This window comes from Acinonyx jubatus, chromosome B2, assembly GCF_027475565.1.
Source record: "Acinonyx jubatus isolate Ajub_Pintada_27869175 chromosome B2, VMU_Ajub_asm_v1.0, whole genome shotgun sequence".
NCBI lineage: Eukaryota > Metazoa > Chordata > Mammalia > Carnivora > Felidae > Acinonyx > Acinonyx jubatus.
The window spans coordinates 28,594,728-28,615,271 of record NC_069385.1 but is presented as its reverse complement, the minus strand read 5'-3'; the positions used below and the strand labels follow the sequence as shown (position 1 = coordinate 28,615,271).

Sequence of the window (20,544 nt, the reverse complement as noted above, 5' to 3'; positions counted from 1 at the left end):
GACAATATATAAAATGTGTCCCTCGGAAACTGGCGTTTCTAGGCAAAGGCGTGGAAGAGTTTTTTTTCCATGAAGGAGATGGCAGCCAATTAAATTCCCCCCTCGTAAAAGAAAATCTTTCACTGATAGTCACATGAGTTGTATATTAATTGTTAGAAACACGACCAGTTCACTAGTTAACCTGCTTAGGTAATGAAACGCTAGTTTGCAGTTCACTCATATCCGAAAAAGTTGATCATGTGCAGATTCTAGAAAACGGTTCTTATGTTTACGTTTGTTTGACTATAAACTGGCTTGCGTGAACTTTCTGGAACATTTTTTTCTTTTTTCAAAAGCAGTTACTTTGTGGGTATTAGGCACCAAACCATTTATACTGTAATGAGAACGCTGCCCTTCCGCTGCCCTCAGTTGGGGAGGGGCCCAACCCAGAGCACGCAGCCCATCAAGTCTGATAAAACAATTACAAAGATACCTCTTAGGCCACCCCTTCCTCGGCCCAAATCAAAATAACGATCGCCCAATCTTTCAAACACATTAAGACAAAATAAACCACCCTACAGGAAGTAGCATGACTTCAAAGTAAACAAGTTCAAGACACCTTGTCAGACTTAACCTCAGGTATTTGGCTGAAAGGATTAAGTCATTAGACTTCAGATGCCCAAACTCCTCCTAGCAGTGCAGACACACTTCCAAAGTACAGGTTTTCTGGAACTTTCATATTAAAATAAGCGTATCATGTAAATCAAAAGGTCTTTTCTTTTTTAAAAAAGGTCTTTTTGGAGGGACAGGAGAGTGTCACATTTAGGGAAACGATCGTTTCCGGTTATGTGTGTATAGAAAACGCATTGCAATTAGGAAGCCTGCAATGTGAATTCTTTTTAAAATAAGAAACTGCCTCATCGCCTCCATCCCAAGTGAAGGTACTAGAAACGGTCTGCCGACCTAGAAGAGACTAGGGGAGAGGCGAGAATCTGCAAGTCAGTTTCTTAAGAAAAAGCTATTAAGAGTGGAAACGTCGTCTTCATACAAGATGGGGCTGGGGGAAGAAACTTTCGGCTTGTCTTGGAGATGTGAGCACCTGTCCCCGAGCGTTAATGTGGACGTCGGGGACGGGGGTCGATGTGACCACCTGAGCTGACGTTCCTTCTACCTTGGGTTGGTGCATGGACCGCATAAAAACACGAACTCTGGGGGCGCTTTCATGTCAACAAAGGTACGAGTCCGACTATCCCGCACACGCAGGCCCCACCTTCCAGCAGCCAGCCCTGGCCCTCCCCACCCCGCGACCTCAGTCTGCCCGGGAGCGGGTCGCAACTGCGGACCCTGGGGCGGGGGCGGCCGCCGCTCGCCGCCGCGGGACCCTCGCGCCGGCGCTCGGCTGCGCCACCGGCGCCTGCGACCCCGACAGCCGGTGCGACCAGGGAAGGCGGGAGGGGTGCCAGAAACGGATAATCCTGTCGGTCGCACCTGGCAGAGGATTTTCCGGCTGGCTGTTTGGTTTGGGAGATACGATTTCCCCATTCAACTGAATGAGAGCCGAGTCGGCAGGTGGGAGGGGAGCGGCCAGCCTTTTCCCAGTTCCTCCTCCCGCCCGCGCTCGCTGGCGAGTTTCCACCTGTTGTGGGAAAGTCGAGGTGGAGCGTGAGAGGGGCGACCGGAACTGGGGCCGGCCGCGCTCGGGCACCGCGGGCCCGGGCGGCCGACGCGCGGCGGAGGGCGGAGGGCAGAAGCGCTCCGAGCCCGGGTGCGCGGCGCGCTGGACCGGCCGTTCCGGGCCGCGGCCGGGAGGGGGAGGAGACCGCCGGCGCCCGGCGCGCGCCCACCCATCCCGCCGGCCGCCCCTCGCCCGCGGGACCCTCGCCTGCCCCCCGCCGTGCAGTCACCTGTTTCGCTCCGCACAGCGCCGTCGCCGCCCCTGTGGCTGTCGCCGCCAGCTCCTAGCTCCGCCATGGTGCTCCGATGACGCGCCAGGAGAGCCGCTCCGCCCTCTTCCTCGGCCTGGCTCCCGCCGGCCCCCCGCCTCCCGGGCCCGCGGCCCAGACAGGTGAGCGCCGTCTGGGGAGGGCGGAGGGTGGAGAGCAGAGGGAGGAGGGACCGGGAGCCGGCGCGCGACGAGCGGCTTGGGTCAGGCGCGCGGGCGCGCCCCCTCGCGGACAGGTGCGGCGTGGCAGCCGCTCCGACGGGCACTACTGGGTGTCCGCAGAGCGAGCGGCGGCCGGAGCCAGGCTCCTGGCCCGGAGCTTCTGCCTGCCGCTGAGACCGCTGCCGGCTCCTCGAGGTCTGCAGGGGGGTCGACGACACTCAGTGGCGCACGCGACTGGGACGGTCTGAGGACCAGCCCAGGCGAGGCGAGGGCAGCTGGACGCTCTGTTCCCCTCTGAAATCTGAAGCTCAGTTTTGACTTCGCCAGGGCTTTAGCTCATGGTGACAACTACAAGAATATAATGCCACGTGGAAAGCCGAAGTACACGGGCCAGATTCCACGCCGGTTCCGGTTTCTATCTGCTTTTTACGACGCCACTATCTTTTCACCAGACCTTTGTATCTGATGAGCCCCAGGGCACACAACTTAGGGATACTTGTGCCCAGTGATGTGGCTTCTTATTCTTGATTTCCGAGTAATAACTACCGCGTGACTTCTGGCTTGCTCGGGAAGACCAGGGAAAAAAGCAAAAGGCAACAACATTTTTTTTTTTTAAAGAAACAGATTATTAGCCGAGGAGAAACCAATTTCTGCGCTATGAGGCAAATAAAGGATAAGTAACCAAATGCTGGGTGGGGGCGGGGGAGTAGCTTGCATAAATGGAAACATAAGGAACAAAATTGAGCAGCGACCAGTTCTGCCTGGCTGCACAGAAATGCACTCCCACAGTACAGTCTCTGTTGGTCGAACATAACCAGCAAGTTCCCAGCAATTTAAATCCCTTTCAAGGACTTCAGCAGAATCCATTGGAGGCCCAAGAGAGTCTGGGAACAGTGTTGGAGTTCTTACTAGGATGACAGTTCTCACCATCCTTGGGTAGAAACCCACCATTCAGCTCAGAAGTAGCCTGTTTTTATTTGGTTTACTGGTTCTCCGGCTAGGTGGGGGTTTTGCTTACATAAGGGACACTGATGCCATGGTCTGGCATAGTGATCCATTACTATGGATTTTTCCCTTAGTGCCATTTCTTTATTTCTACTGATCATTTAGCTATGTGATCTTCCTAAATCATGTTCACACAACTCTTACCAGATGTCTAATCAACAAAAATAAAGTACCAGGTGGGTGGAGGCAGTGGTAGACCTCAGCTTGGATCTTAGCAAAGATATTTTTTACTACACGAAGTCATCAGAGTTTGAGACACTTTCCTGTGAACATCAGAAAGATACTTACTTGAATCTAAAGAGTTGAACTCTGGAAGACCATTGATTTACTACCTACTCAAGTAAGCCAGTGAATTCTTTCTTTGATATACCTCCTATCCCCTCCCTCCCCACTGAAGCAAGACTTATTGGGGTGTGTGTGTGTGTGTGTGTGTGTGTGTGTGTGTGTGTGTGGTTTTGTTTATTTGGGATATGTGCTTATCTCTTTGTGCATTCTTTTGTTAATTTATGTTTCGGTCTGTCAGTTACACAAAAATTAGTGCTATAAGAAACACACCCAAATCTTACACTTAGGCCCTGAATACGCTATGTGTTTCAAACTTAGTGCGGTGTCTGTAACAGGGTGGTCTGCTGCATGAAAATGCAGTAAGGGATGACATCTGTTAAATGTCACACACCACCACGTTGTACTTTGTGCTGTACTTTACTTAGAATAGAGAAGCCATCTGTCTTGAGTCTCAACACCCATCTCAGAATCTCTTGGAATAATCAAGGTTCCCCTTTCCAGGGGAGGAGCCAGACCTCCTAATGCCATCCATCCCCCCTCCTTTCTCCTTGGAAACCTCCTCCCTCCCTCCCTTCTCCCTACTCCTAAAATGCGACTCTGTTCACGGGCTTGAACCCAACAAGTACATTTAGGGCTCTTTGATTCTGGAAATTTCTTTCCTTGACATCCCACCCTCGCAAATCTATTGTCCTACATTCTGTCCACCAAAGATAATAAATGTGTGGACTCTGGTGCCACTGTCTTATTATCATTGTTCAACCTGCTTTGTAAGCCTTTCTTGCCTGTCTATAAAACCTTTCCAGGTCACAAAATCAAATTTACCTATTATTTTTTAATCCATCATTCCCCTATACTTTCTGCTGCACTAGATCCCCTGATTGTCTTCCTGTTTGGCTTACACCACTGGCTGGTTTTTCTCATTCCTCTGTGACCAGTCCTTTTGCCTCTGTTGCAGATTGAAATTCCTCATTCCTCCCAAACCATCCACAAACCTTCCTTTTCCCAACATTTTAGGCCATAACCTTTCTATCTCTCATAGCCCTCATTTACTATGATCTCCATCAAGGTGACTCCTACATCCAGAATAGATACCCTTAACCTCAGTCCTGACTTCCAGCAATACATTCTCAATGGTCTCTGCACATTTCTGTCATAATGCTCTGCCATTGATTCATCGCCTCAAATAAGCTCCCCTTCAAACTTACCTGTTTTTGAATTCTTCTCTTACTGACATAGCTTCAATCTATTCTTTCCTCTCCCTTGTCATCACTGCCCAAATCATAGTTCCCAAATCTTGTGAATTTATGGTTTTAATTCCACGCTCTCAATTCCTACTGCTCTAACTGCTACTAGACCTTCATTCACATCTAAAACAATCTCTGAAATGCTCTGTCCAATTTCTGTTCTAATTACCCCAACACACCCTCACTGGATTCATCTTCCAGGAGAGGGGCAGAAACAGAAAGAGAGAGGGAGACACAGAATGCGGAGCAGCCTCCAGGCTCCGAGCTCTCAGCACAGAGCCCAACATGGAGCTCGAACTCATGGACCATGAGATCATGACCTGAGCCAAAGTCGGATGGATGCTTAACCTATTGAGCCACCCAGACGCCCCTCCCATTTCTACGTAATTAAATACCGACTCCCTTTCCTGACCATCATCCCCATCATCACCCTGAGCTCTCCCCTTCCACTTTATATTTCTAGAACTCATATTTCCAGCCAAGTATAAATTAAGAGGAGTTAAAATTTTGGTGTGCTCTAACGTAATATAAAAGTTGTTCGCTTTCTCCGGAACATCTTGCAAATCCCTGCTTCCAGCCTTTGTTCCTGGAACTTTCTACCCCGATTGATTTCCCTGGTACTGACTTACTGAATTCCTTCTTTCCAACGCCCAGGTTGAAGTGTCCCTCTTCAGTAAAGCCCGTTCCACCTGCCCTGGCTCCTGGTCAGCTTGTCCTCTGAAGGTCTCCAGGTTTTTGTGGGCTTGCATTCATCTACCCTTTAACATGGACTAAGTGTGATTTGTTATTGCAAATTTGTCTCTTTGATCTGATATGAATTACTTGGTGGCAAGGACTTTGTCTTCTGTTTCTCTGTAGGGTGTTTCTAATGTCTGGAGCCACGAATTATTTTATTTGTTTACAAATTGCAGATGTCCTTGATGACATAATGCATGCTGCATGCGTTCTGAACTTGATAGGCATCATGTAGATCTCTCCTCCTGCTGCTGCTACATTGCCTCACACATAGTAGGCATTCCAGTGGTTTAAATAATTCCTCCTTGCCAGACTGTTTTATGGAATGGCTTAGGAATGAATGAAACAAAATGTGCAATGACAGAACTTGGAGCAAGAGATCAAAATATGGTTCAAAAGAAACATGGGATCTACTTTTCCCAACAAATTCTGGTTTTATTTCTTGTATGAGACTACCACCACCCATGCATAACTGTTCAGTTACAAACCATCGTTCCAGGCACAGCTCTGGGTCTCACTTCTCTGGAAAGCTTTTCTTGGCCCCCCCCACCCCCACCCCTTGGCAGTCAGATGTAACTATAGTACTTACTATGTGTGCTGGTTGTTTTGTTTTACGTGTTCCACCTCTGACAGTGAACTTCACAGGGCAAGAACTGTGTCTTGTTCATGCACCCCAGTATGTAGTACCCAATAAGTATTTAATAAATACTTTTGAACGAATGATAAGAAATAACAGCAGCAGGCAGCGTCTGATTGCTTACTCTCTGCTAGGCATTACACTAAGCATCTTACCTGCACTATTTAAATCTTACAAACCCTATGAGGAAGGTACATTATTTTCCCTATTTCAAATGAGGAAGATGAGTCTCGGAGAGTTAATTTGCCCAAGGTCAAAGGTAAGTGATGATTGTGCTCCAGGCCTACGTGTCTAGCCTCCTGCTACGTTACATGAACAATGAATAGTAACCATCTTACTACCATCTCTGTGGAAAGAGGCTCTCCCATTTCTCTCTCCAGGTGTCTCTTGGAGTAAGGAGGTGGGATTTGGTAGTGTTAAATCATTTTGCAGAACTTTTCTAAAGGATCTGCGGGCCTTATGCAGATCAATAAAAACAGTCTGTCTGTGGTGGTGGCATCAGTGTTTTTAAAAAAGCATCCCAGTCATTTTATTGTGAAGCTGGGTTGAGAATCACTGGCCCAGACTGATGCCAAATGCCTTTCAAGTGAAACCTTTAATGAAACTTGGGCCATAGTGGAACTGCCTTCTTTTGTGACTGAGGCCCAAAATTCTGACGAAAACCTAATGATGTTGGCCTAGGAATGTCTTATGAACCATGTAGGGATAGAGGAACACTTGCCCACAAAAACAGGGTGGGAGGAAGATACCAAGGAAAGACCATATCGATAAAGAATTGGTTGAAGATGAGTAGCTTGATGCTATATACAATCTTTTTTTAAATGTTTATTTATTTTGAGAAAGAGAGGGAGAGAAGGAATCCCATGGGGCACAATCTCAAAAACCACAATGTGAGATCATGACCTGAGCCAAAACCAAGAGTCGGATGGTTTAACCAACTGAGCCACCCGGGCACTCCTTGATCCAATATGCAACCTAAAAGAACCACCAAAGCATTAGAATTGGGGATATGGACTGTGGCTTAATTAGGAATTACACTGTGTCTCAGGATGAGTGAAATGTCCTATCATTTAATGTATATCTCCCCTCCTTTGAAATTTCCCCACAGGATACAAGAGGCAACTATCTGTCCTTGGGATTGGGCTGTAAAAAAAGATGCAGCTATGCTGTTACAAGTATCAAATGAGAAAATAACGGTGAGAACTTTCTGTGCAGTCTAATGCAATATAAGACATATTGGACCTTGATTTTCACATAGAAATAAAGATGACTCTTGTTTTATCAAAGACCGTTATATACATATGGGTCAAGTCATGATACGTGAAGCTCTATGTTATTTCTATCTTGCATAATAAACAGGTAGGTTCCTCTGTATCTAAGAGGTGTGTTTATCTCATCCATCTATCTCAGAGTTTCAGACTTCACCCTGTTAATATGGGCAGGCTGAGAAAATGGAATATTCACCTTAAAATAGAAACAGTTCCCTGAAATATGAGAACTAAAACTAAGGAGACAGAAAATTCAGGGTGTTCTCCACTGGGATGCTATCTGCAGACCCTCTGAGGTATACAGTAGTCATTCAGGAGAACCTGGAGCCTTGAGAAAGACACAGGGACTTTCTTTTATATAAATTCTTTTTGTCTTCCTCCTCTCTCTTACCACCCTGTGGCCCTGAGGGACAACTTGCATATCCATTTTGTTCTTTGATTACCTGAACAGAAGACAGATTCTATTTAATATTAGAGCAGGAGAAACAACCAGAAATTTGACACAGTGGTTTGTCTAGTTTGTCAAAACAAAATAAGAATTCCTTAGAATTTATCAAACAGTAGGTGAAGAGTCTTTTTATTTACTAGAGTAAATATGACACAATGGATAGCTTTAGAACAAGCTAACGTTACTATGGTTCAGGCAAGTGCAACTGGTACAGTTCAGTAGTACATAAACGACTCGAATGTACTAGGGGCCAGAAACTTAAATTACAAAATATAGTCGATATTACAATTAATACAGATATAGGTAAGTAAAAACCATTGCTTTCAGATTCTGCACACTTAAAAAAAAACACATAAACTTTATACAATAATTGAAATTATGCATTTCTACTCAGAGTATCTTACAAACACACATAAGCCTACAAAGTCATGGTCACATTTTGGTTTTGTTCCAGTGATGCACAATCCCATGAAATGTTCTGTTTCGTGTGAAATAAACATTGGGCTGAGGTGCAACAGGTGCCGAGTTAAAAATATCTCCATAAAAATGTTTAGACTAAAATAGTCCTCAGCATCCTAATGTGTAGGATTATTTTTGGAGAGTCCTTACAAAGAGTCCTTATGAATTCTAGAAATAGAAGCAGTTCAGTGTATTTTGCCTTTTTTTTCTTTTTTAACACGAGTAAACAAATACTGGATTTAAAGTGCAGCTTCTTTCTCCTCTCCCTCCCCCAAGAAGATCCGTTCCGTATTGCTGGAGTCTCCACGGAAGGTTGGAAACAAACTGAGCGACGGTCAAGTCTGTTTGTCTCGAAAGTCAGTGATGGCCTTCCACAGCGTGCAGAGTATTCCTCCCCTGGTTAGAGACACAAGGACATGATGAAGACGACACCCTATTTGGAAGACTGCCCTTGATACAGAATAGTGATTCTTAGCCTCTAGCTGTTCTGATCAGAACATGAAGATCCAAAGTCTTACCAGTCATCGTGTATTCTTTTTGTACCTATTTTCTCGTCAGCCCTACGTGCCTTTCCTTTCCGCCTCCACAAACTAGCAGGTCCTAAGGCATCATTTTATTTTTAAAATTTTTTTAATGTTTATCTTTGACAGAGAGAGAGAGAGCGAGAGCTGGGGAGGGGCAGAGAGAGAGAGGGAGACACAGAATCTGAAGCAGGCTCCAGTCTCCAAGCTGTCAGCACAGAGCCCACTGTAGGGCTTGAACCTACGAGCCGTGAGATCATGACCTGAGCTAAAGTGAGACACTGAACCGACTGAGCCACCCAGGCGCCCCATCCCAAAGCATCATTTTAGATTTCTAGCAGTCCTGGAATGCGTCTTTACGCATATGCTTGGCCTGACAGAAAAAACTATCCTAAGAAACCCTATCAGGTTATACAGGGCATGTGGATGGCAAATCAGCACCTATCCTAATATTTCTAATAGGTATGGCACAATCACGAACTAAATTAGAGCATTTGTTAAAGGCAGATTTAAAAGAACCTCATGGTCTCAGTCTGCTGTATTATCAAGAAATTCTTTTAGTTGATTTGCATTTACTAATATAGAACTACTGGTTATAAGAGTGCCCAGTAAAAGCCTGGTCCAATGGACACAGTTTACCCGGAGAAGGTGAGAACCGGAGAGTGGAGCTCAAGTTCCCTCAGCTGGTTAGAGCTGGCGAGGAGCCCAGCAGGGACAGGAGCCCAGACTTCCCTGCCCAGGTTACTTTCTCCATTATGAAAAAAGAATAGAGAAGTGGTACCTTAGTCTCAGGCATTTTAAATCATCACGTGTAACATAGTAGAGAACATCCTCTAGTGAATAATCCTCAGCCAGAAACTGTGGAGAAGGTAGAATATGCACAAATGTCAGATGTTTTGCACACCTTTAATAAATAGTAAACTCTATCCATAATATAGACATTGGCAATCATTTAAAAGTAAACCTAAAAGGGAATCTACTAAAAAAATAATCTTCTGGAATTATTAGGGAAAAGTACTGCCCCACCCCGTTATAAAATAATTACAAAGAAATACATCAGTATGACTTCTGAGTGCGTAAAGATTAAATGCAACACAATTTTGGAATGGCCTTTTAATGAGTAGATAAAACTCATTTGTAATTACATCTGCTGCTTATAAGAGAAGGTTTGTATTTTAGAGGTTTGTTGCTGTGTTTATTTTTCTCAAGTGGATAAAAAGTGTTCCTGGAAAGGTATTGTTTATACTTAATTTCTGAACTTATTTTTCACAGCTAATAAAAGGTATTTTCTAATAATTACTATATAATCAGAGTCCTGAATTTAAACTGAAGCTTTAATTTTTAATTTAAAAAGGTGGGCAGTGATTTAGTGGATCATCAGTTACTACTCCTTAATTGTGATTTGAGTTTTAGCTCCAGGAATAAATATTTTGGACAACTTGAATGGACGCATGATTCCCCAGAAGCAAGAGAGTTATTTAAATTTATTTACCAGTAGCTTGTTCAATGCAGATTTCTAAGGAAACTCTAAATTTTATCTGGTAAATCAATAAATTATCAAGTAAAGAGAAAAGATATCTTTATTCTTAGTTATTTAAAAAAATTAAATAGAAAGCTAAAGTTTTAATGTAATATTGTATTGGGGCCCTTTCTATAAAAAATATAACTTCTTATTGTGTGTATGTGCATATACGTGTATGTTTGTGTGTATGTGTATATACATGTATGTAATCTTAAAATGTAAGTGCTATTCATGCTGATTACCAAAGTCTGTAAGGAGCAGACGGGAATTAGGTTATTATAGATATAATATGGTTTAGAGGGAAGTGTTTGTTCCTGACACAGGTTGACTGCCTAGATTTATTTTATTAAGCATCAATATAGAGCTACTGCCCGGCAGAGTCTAACAATGTTGCAAGAGAATTAAAAAGTTAAACAAAAGAGAGAATTAGAAACTTGAAGATTTTAGTTTTGTCTTGATTTTTCCATTCGTCCTTATTTTCAATTCAAAAATATAAAAACCCTTAGGGGTCCTAGACCACAGAGCTTTTGCCCGCCTCCCTGTCTTTGCACATGCTGTGTGCCTACCCCCGAAAGATTTTCCCTTCTCACCTGCCCCTCCCCCAATATACATACAGACAGCCTGGTTTCTTCCTACATACTCCTTTAGACTTGAGCTCATTCATCACCTCCTAAGAGAACATTTCTCAACCTCTCCCTCTCTCTGTCTCCTAACTCCTGATAACCTTTCCTGCATAGCGTTTACCAGGGTATCCTTACGCTTTATCTGTGGAATTATTTGATTTCCATCTGCGGATGCTAGCCTGTAAGCCGCAGGAGGGCAGGCCTGGGCCTGAGTTGCTCACCAGGGTTCATGCCCCATGCCTCGCACGCGGTAGGCATTCAACATTATGAAGCAAAAGAAAAGCTTGTCCCACAGGCAGTTTTCTTTACCCGACTTATAGTGTCTTCATCAGCTCCCTTTTCTCTCAGCCATTCAGCAAGTTCAGACTCTTCAGCATTTGTGCCCAGAGAATCCCGGTGACACACAGGCACTCCAGGAATATCTAGGACAGAATTAGCGAGGGAGGGACATTCTTAGCTGCTCTTAACAGAGGTCATCTGAGACCCTCCCACCACTCAAGAGACATTTATTAATACTTTAAAAGATTTTGCTCAGAGTATAATAGAATTGAGATTGGCAGGATACGTGGTAATGTAAACAAATTCTTAAAGACTACTAATAAATGGAGAGGCAGAAGCAATAATGTAATGATACCCCACCTCATACTTTCATATCAAGTTTATTTTCTTAGAATAAACTCATTGCACCAAAATTGTACTGTGTGTTTTTCATGCAACAAACATGAGCATAGTTAGTAGAGAACCACATAATTACATAATGGTCTCTTTTTTCACTATTTGCAACAATATGGAAAAAAAAAACATAGAATATACAAGATACAAATGCAAAAATGACAAAAATAGTATTATTTTTATTCTAGTAATCTCATTGCAAAAATTTTAAAAAGAAATAAAGACCAAAGAAGCAGAGAGCCCTATTTACCTCAAATAATCTCAGGAAAACATGACCACGAATCATTATTTGAAATTAAGGCATATCAAAATTACAGTTTGCTACAATTAAGAATTGGACATTTTTAAAAAGCAATTTCTGCTTGTAGCTGTGGTACAAGTGACAGGTGCCAATTAAGCCATGAAATAAAACTGCCCATTGGCTTTCTCAGCTTTTTGTGGCTGCCTGGTATAACGGGGTGACTTTAACATTTTCTGTTATTCACCTATTGGTTGGGACTTAAGCTTCAGGTGTTTAATTTCATGGTCTTTTTCTTCAATAGCTTGATGAAGGAGTGCTTGTAATTCTTTCTCTTTCTGAACCAATTCTTCCAGTAATCTGAAAAATAAAATTATATATATATATATTTTTAATTTGTTAACATTTATTTATTTTTGAGAGGGAGAGAGAGCATGCGCAGGAGAGAAGCGAAGCAGGCTCCAGGCTCTGAGTGTCAGCACAGAGCTGGACGCGGGGCTCAAACTCGTGAACCGTGAGATCATGACCTGAGCTGAAGTCAGACACGTAACCGACTGAGCCACCCAGGCACCCCATGAAAGAGAAAATTCTATCAGTTGACAGGATAATAAAGCTGGAGTAGCCAGAGTGACCGTCTAGATCTAGATATGGACTTTTCAAGCTATAAGGAACACAGACACCCCTGGGATTTTATTGAAATGCAGATCCTGTTCCAGTAGTTCTTGGGGTAGGTCTGAGATTCTGCATTTTTTTTTAGGCTTATTTATTTTTTTAGTAATCTCTGCACTCAGCGTATGGCTCAAACTCATGACCTGGAGATTAAGAGTTGCATGCTCTTGACTGAGCCAGTCAGGTGCCCTCAGATTCTGCATTTCTTTTTTTTTTTTTAATTTTTTTTTTAACGTTTATTTATTTTTGAGACAGAGAGAGACAAAGCATGAATGGGGGAGGGTCAGAGAGAGGGAGACACAGAATCTGAAACAGGCTCCAGGCTCTGAGCTGTCAGCACAGAGCCCGACGCGGGGCTCGAACTCACGGACCGCGAGATCATGACCTAAGCCGAAGTCGGCCGCTTAACCGACTGAGCCACCCAGGCGCCCCCAGATTCTGCATTTCTAATGAGGTCCCAGGTGACACTCCTGTTGCTTGGCCACAGATCACCCCTCCCCCACCCTCATGTTAAAGTAGCAAAGTTCTAGAAGACTTGCACTTCCAGTCAAGAATTCAAAATCTCCACCCTGACTGCCAAAATCTTCAGAGATGTTTTATTGTTTCCTTTTATGACCATAAATGGCAAACAAATAGATATATAAAGTAAAATAAAATATATATAATATTAACAGACCTATATTTTACATGTATGACATCAAAAAAAAAGATGATGGACGATATAATAATCAATGCAAAGCAGAAGGACAGTCATTTTTTTTTAACAGGGAAAATGTGAGAACTAAACTATAGATGAGATCACCTATAGTACCTGGCATATAACAACTACTCAGTAAATGTTAACGGTTGTTGCTAGGATTGTTGTAGGCATTCCTGTCCTTCCTCGGCCTCCCAAGGAGGCTGGTGACGGGTAAAGGGATAGCTGTGTTCCTGGTACATTCGGTTCTTAGTTGACACCCGATGATACATTCTCCAAAGAAACAAAGAGAAACATACTACTGATGCCATAGTTTTGCCCATGAAACGTTCACTGTGCAGTGGAGAGCTACGTGGACACCTGCTCACCATTTCTAACACCGTTCTCTGAAAAAAAATTCCAAGTCAGGAAGGGAGATGCTCTGATTTTTTAGGAAACTACCTTTGGGTAACTAGGATTCAGAATTCCAGAAAGTTAAGGTACATAGTTATTCATAAGATCATCAGGATAAATTGTCGTGTACCCTACAGCTCTTAGCAGACTATTTGTTTTGTTTTCTGGGTAAGGAGAGACTGAAGTCAGGACCAGATGCTGGTCCAAAAGTTTGTTTCTGCTTCAGCTGACATGCTCTGAAGGCAACACAGGCCCAACTGAAAGTCAGCCCCGAGCTGGAATCCTGGCTCAGCCACACCTTTCCTGTGTGAACTTTGACAAATTACTGAGTGCCTCTCGGCTTCAGTTTTCTCATCTGTGAAAAGGAAAAGTAAAACTTCCCTTAAGAGTTACTGTGAACGTTAAATGAGACAGCAGTAGCTAACAGGCCAAGGGCAGTGCCTGGCTGGCAGAGAGGGCGATTCTGTTTCCTCCTGCAGCCTCAGGCCCTGGGAAAAGAGCCCTCCCAGGGCTCACGAGGGGTTCCTTCTCCTTTCCCACAGGACACAGATGTGAGGCCCTTGGGAGAAAGGATCAGGGTAGCATTAGGCAGCAGAAGTGGGACAAAAAGGAAAACTCTTGACAGGCAGCCAAAGAAGGTGGTTTGAGGAAGACTGGCTGTTTAAAGACAACTGCGGAGGGGCGCCTGGGTGGCTCAGTTGGGGAAGTGTCTGGCTTCAGGTCATGATCTTGCGGTTCATGAGTTCGAGTCCTGCATCAGGCTCTGTACTGACAACACCCACCCTGGAGCCTGCTTCACATTCTGTCTCCCTCTCTGTCTGCCCCTCCCCCACCAGCACGCACACACTTTCTCTCTCTCAAAAATACATAAACATTAAAAAAATTAAAAAAAAAAGACAACTGCGGAGTAAGCTGCACACAATTAGGTGGACTGAGCAGTAGGAAGCGAAATCGAGAGGAAAGCAGAGGCTCAAGGGAGAGTTTTATCTATGCCAGCAAGAGGCAAATTCGAAGAAATGGATAGCAAGCTCAGCACGAATTTTTAAGTGGGCAATTTGTTGGTTTTGTCTTCCTTGCTAATTTACATGTATGGAATAGTGATGAATATTCCGTTGTTTTTGTTTTTGTTTTTGTTTTTGTTTTTTAAGAACACAGTGACTTTTTCTAGAATTTAACCTATGTGTGTCTGGACTAGATATTTTAGTTTTACCTTTAAAAGCCAGAACCTAACATTGGAAGAAGGGCACTGACAGGCCACTTCATTTGTCCCAAATCCAGCTCTCAAAAATTATTTAAGAACATATCCAACCTAGGCCATCAGTTTTATTTTTCCTTTGCCTACAAGTTAACAGGGAAGTTCTGCAAAATTAAGGCAATTGCCTGCCCCTCTGTTCTAGAAAAGCTTGGTAAAGCCATCTGCCCTGAGGTTGATTTTTTAACTCAGATGGGTGGGGGTGGGTAATTCTGGAATCGTGTCCTAGATAAACAGTCAGCTCTGGCTGAGTTAAATTTTAGCTAACTCTGCATTATTGTCCTGCATTACTGTCCCAATAATTGCCATCAAGTGAATTATTTCCAGAACATTTTATGTAAACATATAGGGAAATATAAGTAAAATATGCATTCTAAAGCCATCCTGTTATTTTCTCCATTTGGTATTATTATCGGTGATCTAATGATCAAGAGCTGGATAAACCTGATTTACTTTGATCAGTGATTGTCCTAAATATAAGCTTAAGATTTCTTTTTTTTTAATATGAAATTTATTGTCAAATTGGTTTCCATACAACACCCAGTGCTCCTCCCAACAGGTGCCCTCCTCAAAGCCCATCACCCATTTTCCCCTCTCCCCCACCCCCCATCAACCCTCAGTTTATTCTCAGCTTTTAAGAGTCTCTTATGGTTTGCCTCCCTCCCTAACTTCTTTTTTCCCCCTTCCCCTCCCCCATGGTCTTCTGTTAAGCTTCTCAGGATCCACATAAGAGTGAAAACATATGGTATCTGTCTTTCTCTGTAGGACTTATTTCACTTAGCATAACACTCTCCAGTTCCACCCACATTACTACAAAAGGCCATACTTCATTCTTTCTCATTGCCAAGTAGTATTCCATTGTGTATATAAACCACAGCTTCTTTATCCACTCATCAGTTGATGGACATTTAGGCTCTTTCCATAATTTGGCTATTGTTGAAAGTGCTGCTATGAACATTGGGGTACAAGTGCCCCTATGCATCAGCACTCCTGTATCCCTTGGGTAAATTCCCAGCAGTGCTATTGCTGGGTCATAGGGTAGATAAGCTTAAGATTTCTAACGTGAGGGCCACAACCTTTCCAAAACACTAAATCTAACATTTCCTAAATCTAACATTTCCTCTAAGTTTATTTGGCAACAGATGGACCTCTATAGACCAAGTGATCTTCAACTAAAAATTACAGACGTGATCAGTCTCTCGTTTCCACTGCTTAGTACTAGAACAGCTGCCCTTTTTTTTTCATGCATGAGGTGATATTACTAGAAACAGAAAAAGGAGGCTCATAATCCTATAGATTTCACAGATGTAAGTGTAAATACATAGAGAACTGTGTGGGCTGTTGTGAAAAGGCAACCATGCTCCTAATGCAATGAAGAAACAGGGCAAATTGTAGCCTTTTCAGCAGAGATGGGAACACGTGGCAGGCAGGCCCTCAGCCAGCTGCTCCCCTCAGAAAAGCAGCCCTGAGGGGCCGTGGATGGCATGGTGCAAATATGGCGGACAGAGGACATGGACAGGGTGTAAGCCAGGAGAACTCTCGTCGTCTAAGGAGAGAAGGAAAAGGCTGCATTCAGGACAGGCAGGTTCTATTGACATAAGCCAGGGTATATAGACAGAAGGTTTTAGGGCCAGAGAAGCAAATACACCAGCTTACTGGTAAATAATGTAGCTTTATTGCATGTATAATTCTGACCATGGGTGGAGGAGGAGTTGGGGATGGTCCAGAACAGTAAGGAGCGAACATTCCCCCTCCAGAGATCAGAGAGGGGTATTAACAACAGCTCATTCAGGATCGGACCACAGAGGATAAACTAAAAAGAAACATGACTAAAGTTAACACCTACTCTAATGGACGCTAAGTGTTGTGATTGGGGTGCTGTCTGACAAGAGGAGGAAATGAAGGACACTAAGGATTTTGAAGGAAGTCTCAGAGGAGGAAAGATTCAAATTCTTCCACTAAAGTAGTAATGATGTCCAGTAAGAGCTGGGTTTCAGAGGACAAGATTAAGATCTGGAAGTCAGGGAGAAAATTTCCCTTTTTTCAGAAAGATTTCGCTCTATTCAAACCATAGATGATACATATGGATTTACTTAGTCATGCAACCAAAATTTCCGTTTCTGAGTATAGGATGAGCTTTACTATTCGTACTAAGCTTGGTATTCAAGCTTAACTTTAAAAACTTAAAACTCAAAACTAGAAATAAAATATGTTTATCTCCCTGGTGAACAACTAAGATTTTCAACTAAATATTTGAACTTCTATTGATTCACGCCCCCCCCCCCCAAAAAAAGGTTTTTACTATAAACTGTAAACCCAGAGTCAGAAAGTCAGTTGGCCACACTGTCAACCGAAGCCAGCACCAGGAAGCTATAAATCATAGACTCAGCCCCTGAACTGTGCCAACATCTGTGAAGAACAGGAAATATTTACTCTTCACTTAATCACCTTAACATGTGGATTCTATATTACCAAATTCTCAAAGAAAAATTAAAGTCCAGATATGACACAGCATATTCCAAATGAAACAGAATCCTAAATGCAATCAACCGCTCATTCTTTCAAGGTTCTGAAATGCAAAGCTTTAGCACCATTAAATGTATCTGTTCAAAAGCAGACATCTTCCTCCCCTAAAAGAACTGGATATTCCAAATCACAGGCTTTCAAGAACATGGACTTTCTGTCTTTCAGCTGTCTCTCTTGGATGATACATGCTGCTCTGATTCTGTGTCCAAGATAGTCTCTGAAGTTCCAACTATTGTGAAAATCTCAGTGTACTTGGAGATAAATCAGTAATCAAAGGAATGGTGCTGAATAAGGCTTGAATTGGTAGAATAAGCAGAAAATGATTTTGATTAAGGAGACTACGACAAACCGCTCTTGTTTGATCAAGAAAGGTATCAAGCCAAGTTTACGTGAATGGGACAAAGGAATCCTATTTTGTATTCTCTGTGGACCAAACTGTAAAGAAAACCTAAATGCACTTACATAAGAGTAAGGGAAAAGAAAGCCACACTCACGTGAAAATAGGACTTACCTATTAGTTTCTATTTTCATCCTTCCAAGCTGCACATTGAGTGATCGGTGAGCATTTTGGGAGTCATGGGATACAGTAGAACTGAGCGTGCTCACCCCTGAGGTAGCCACGGCATCTTCAATGACAGCATGAGGTCTTTGGACGGTTTGGTTTGAAGGCTGTTCCTCACGCTCATCTTCCGCATCCAAGTCTTCTTGATCCGCGGTATCACTCTCAGATGCGAGGCTGAAATGTGGCCTCAGTTCTGTGAGGCGTAATATCAACAACGGTGTTAATAAAATATGACTAATTCATTTCCTAAGACATGAATGTCCTCTCCCCTGCTATCAATATGGATTCCAAAATGCTTTTCCAAAAGTAGGGATGGATTTTTGTGCGTTAATTTATGCTTTCTTTCCCAGCGAATCGGCAAAATTCACACGATGTATTAGCTCAGAATGATCTAATTCACACAGAAGAAAAATGATCACACTGCACATAAGATATGTGGGAAAATGCTAAAATCGGAAAGGCAATTATGTAAAAACCTGTTAACATAAACATTTGTTTATGCAAGTGAAATTCATTTTTTAGATTATGTAATATCTGGCAACTATTAACTATGACATTCAAAATCTAAGTGAAATCAGGGTAGCAGGATCTTGACTCCACATGCTATGATGGCACATGGAGCTTTTACTGGATCACAGAACCCACCAAGAATCTGATGAAAGCCATGGAGATTCTCTGCAGAATAAAAGCACATTCATACAACATTTTGCCTAGATATCCTGAGTCCATTTGCCACGGGCTCCAGAGAGTCCATGAACCACAGGTCAAGAGCCCCTGTGTGGGGACATGCCTCCAGGAGGAGGAACAGAAGACCCCTTCCCACCACCAATGCAGCCACCAGGGCAAGGCGACCAAAGGCTGACTGGGTAACAAATCCTCCAGGTAACTTTTCTTTCCTTACTTTACTGGACCTGTGGAAGGTATTTTCCTCTAAATCTCTGGCTGCTGTGTCTTTTCTTCAGATCTTTTTCTATCTACCATCTGGAACCTAGAACCTGGAACCTGGAATTCTACCCTTCACTTTTTTATATTTCTTACTCTCCATAGCTGACCTCATTCAAATCTATTAGAGTTAAGTATTTGTAACGTGTGGATAACAAACTATATTTCCAGCCCCGATCCTGTTATATCCGATACCTCCTACATATTCTTGCTGGGAAGCCAGCATTGCAGATTCAACAGTCTAAAAAAACACCTCATCTCTTGCCCATAACAAAAATCAGAGTGCCCTTCCTCAGGGGCCAGGCTTATGTAGCTCTGACTTCCTTTATCTCTCTGTTTATTTATTTATTTTTTAAATTTTCACTGTAGTAAAAAAAAAAAAAAAAAAAAAAAAAATGCCTGGCCTAAAATTTACCATTTTCACCATTTCTAAGTACACAGTTCAATATTGTTAAGTATATTTGTATTGTTGCTCAACCCCTATTGAGAACTGGTTTTAAAGTTGCAAACTTTTCATAAGTTTCATCTTGCAAAACTGAAACTCTATACCTATGAAACACCAACTCCCCATTTCCCCTCCCCCATTGTCTTTGGCAACCGCCATTCTACTTTCTGTTTCTATGAGTTGGACTACTCTAGGTGCCTCATGCAAGTAGAATCATTCAGTAATTGTCTTTTTGAGACTGGCTTATTACTTCACTTAGCATAATGTCCTTAGGATTCATCCATGTTGCAACACGCGTCAGAATTTCCTTCCCTTTTCAGGCTGAATAATATTCCATTGCACGTATATACCACATTTTGTTTATCCATTCGTCAGAGGACACTTGTGTTGCTTCCATCTTGGTTTATTGTAAATAACGCTTTTATGAATGTGGGGGTGCAAATACCTCTTTGAGATCCTGCTTTCAATTTCTTCTTTGGATATATATCCAGAAGAGGAATTCCTGGATCGTATGGTAAGTCTAGTTTTAAATTTTTTGAGGAGCTATTATGCTGTTTTCCATACTGGCTGCACCATTTTATAATTTCACTACCAGTACACAAGGGTTCTAACTTCTTCACATCCTGCCCTTTATCTTGGAAGGTTCACCAAGTCCCCACCTCTACTCTGCTTTCTGCATCATCTCTTTTCTCTTTCCAAAATTCCATTTCCTGATTCATCTAGAGTGGGAGGGCCTCAAAATCAGGTGTTTTACTTTTGTAAACCCAGAACCCAGTACAGGGGTTCGGGCATATTAGCCTCTCAAAAAATGTTGGCAGAATGGAAGAGTCATACTACTAGGATTATTTGTATTTATAAGGGAACAAAATAATTTTAAGAATCTTACTTTAAAAGTAATTTAAGAAAGTGCAATTCTAGGTTAAATTAGAACACAAGATTAGCCCTTTTAAATTTTTCTAAAATTATTCTTAAATTTCTTTTATGGTCTCTACACTGAAAATTAAAAAAAAAACAATTAAAAAGTTTTATTGTGCTGTTGACTATAATGTCGCTTTTGGGGAGGGAAAATTTCTGATATTTATTATTATATTTAAACATCTCCTTACGTAGCCCTAACTCTGTATGTTTTATCATAAATTTCAATTTTATATATGTATAAAAGACTGAAAAATTTCTCTCTGATAATCTGAATAAAGTAGAAAATTGTAAGCAAATGCAATACTTTGTTATTTTGGACTTTTGTGGTGGCCCCCTGACTACACATCATCAAATCACACATCGTAAAATCTGCAAGTGAGATAGAGCATCTGGTCCTTGT

At 42.5% G+C, this 20,544-nt stretch overlaps 2 protein-coding genes across 5 annotated transcripts in view; both read right to left on the bottom strand.

Moving 5' to 3' along the window:
* Window positions 1-2,409, bottom strand: part of MAP7 (microtubule associated protein 7) — a 177,464-nt gene extending 175,055 nt beyond the window's left edge. Inside the window, exon 1 of one of the 2 annotated variants that reach the window (XM_053222204.1) lies at window positions 1,884-2,409. In XM_053222204.1, coding sequence (XP_053078179.1) covers window positions 1,884-1,950 — 67 coding nt within the window. In that variant the 5' untranslated portion in view covers window positions 1,951-2,409. The remainder of the gene's footprint in view (window positions 1-1,883) is intronic. The other variant, XM_027056804.2, reaches the window with a different exon arrangement.
* Window positions 2,410-7,806: 5,397 nt separating this feature from the next.
* MAP3K5 (mitogen-activated protein kinase kinase kinase 5) overlaps window positions 7,807-20,544 on the bottom strand; it is a 203,410-nt gene continuing 190,672 nt past the window's right edge. For all 3 annotated transcript variants that reach the window (XM_027056793.2, XM_027056794.2, XM_053222202.1), the window contains exons 26-30: window positions 17,789-18,032; window positions 11,988-12,100; window positions 11,140-11,252; window positions 9,467-9,543; window positions 7,807-8,560 (exon numbers count right to left, since the gene is read on the bottom strand). In XM_027056793.2, coding sequence (XP_026912594.1) covers window positions 8,500-8,560; window positions 9,467-9,543; window positions 11,140-11,252; window positions 11,988-12,100; window positions 17,789-18,032 — 608 coding nt within the window. In that variant the 3' untranslated portion in view covers window positions 7,807-8,499. The remainder of the gene's footprint in view (window positions 8,561-9,466; window positions 9,544-11,139; window positions 11,253-11,987; window positions 12,101-17,788; window positions 18,033-20,544) is intronic.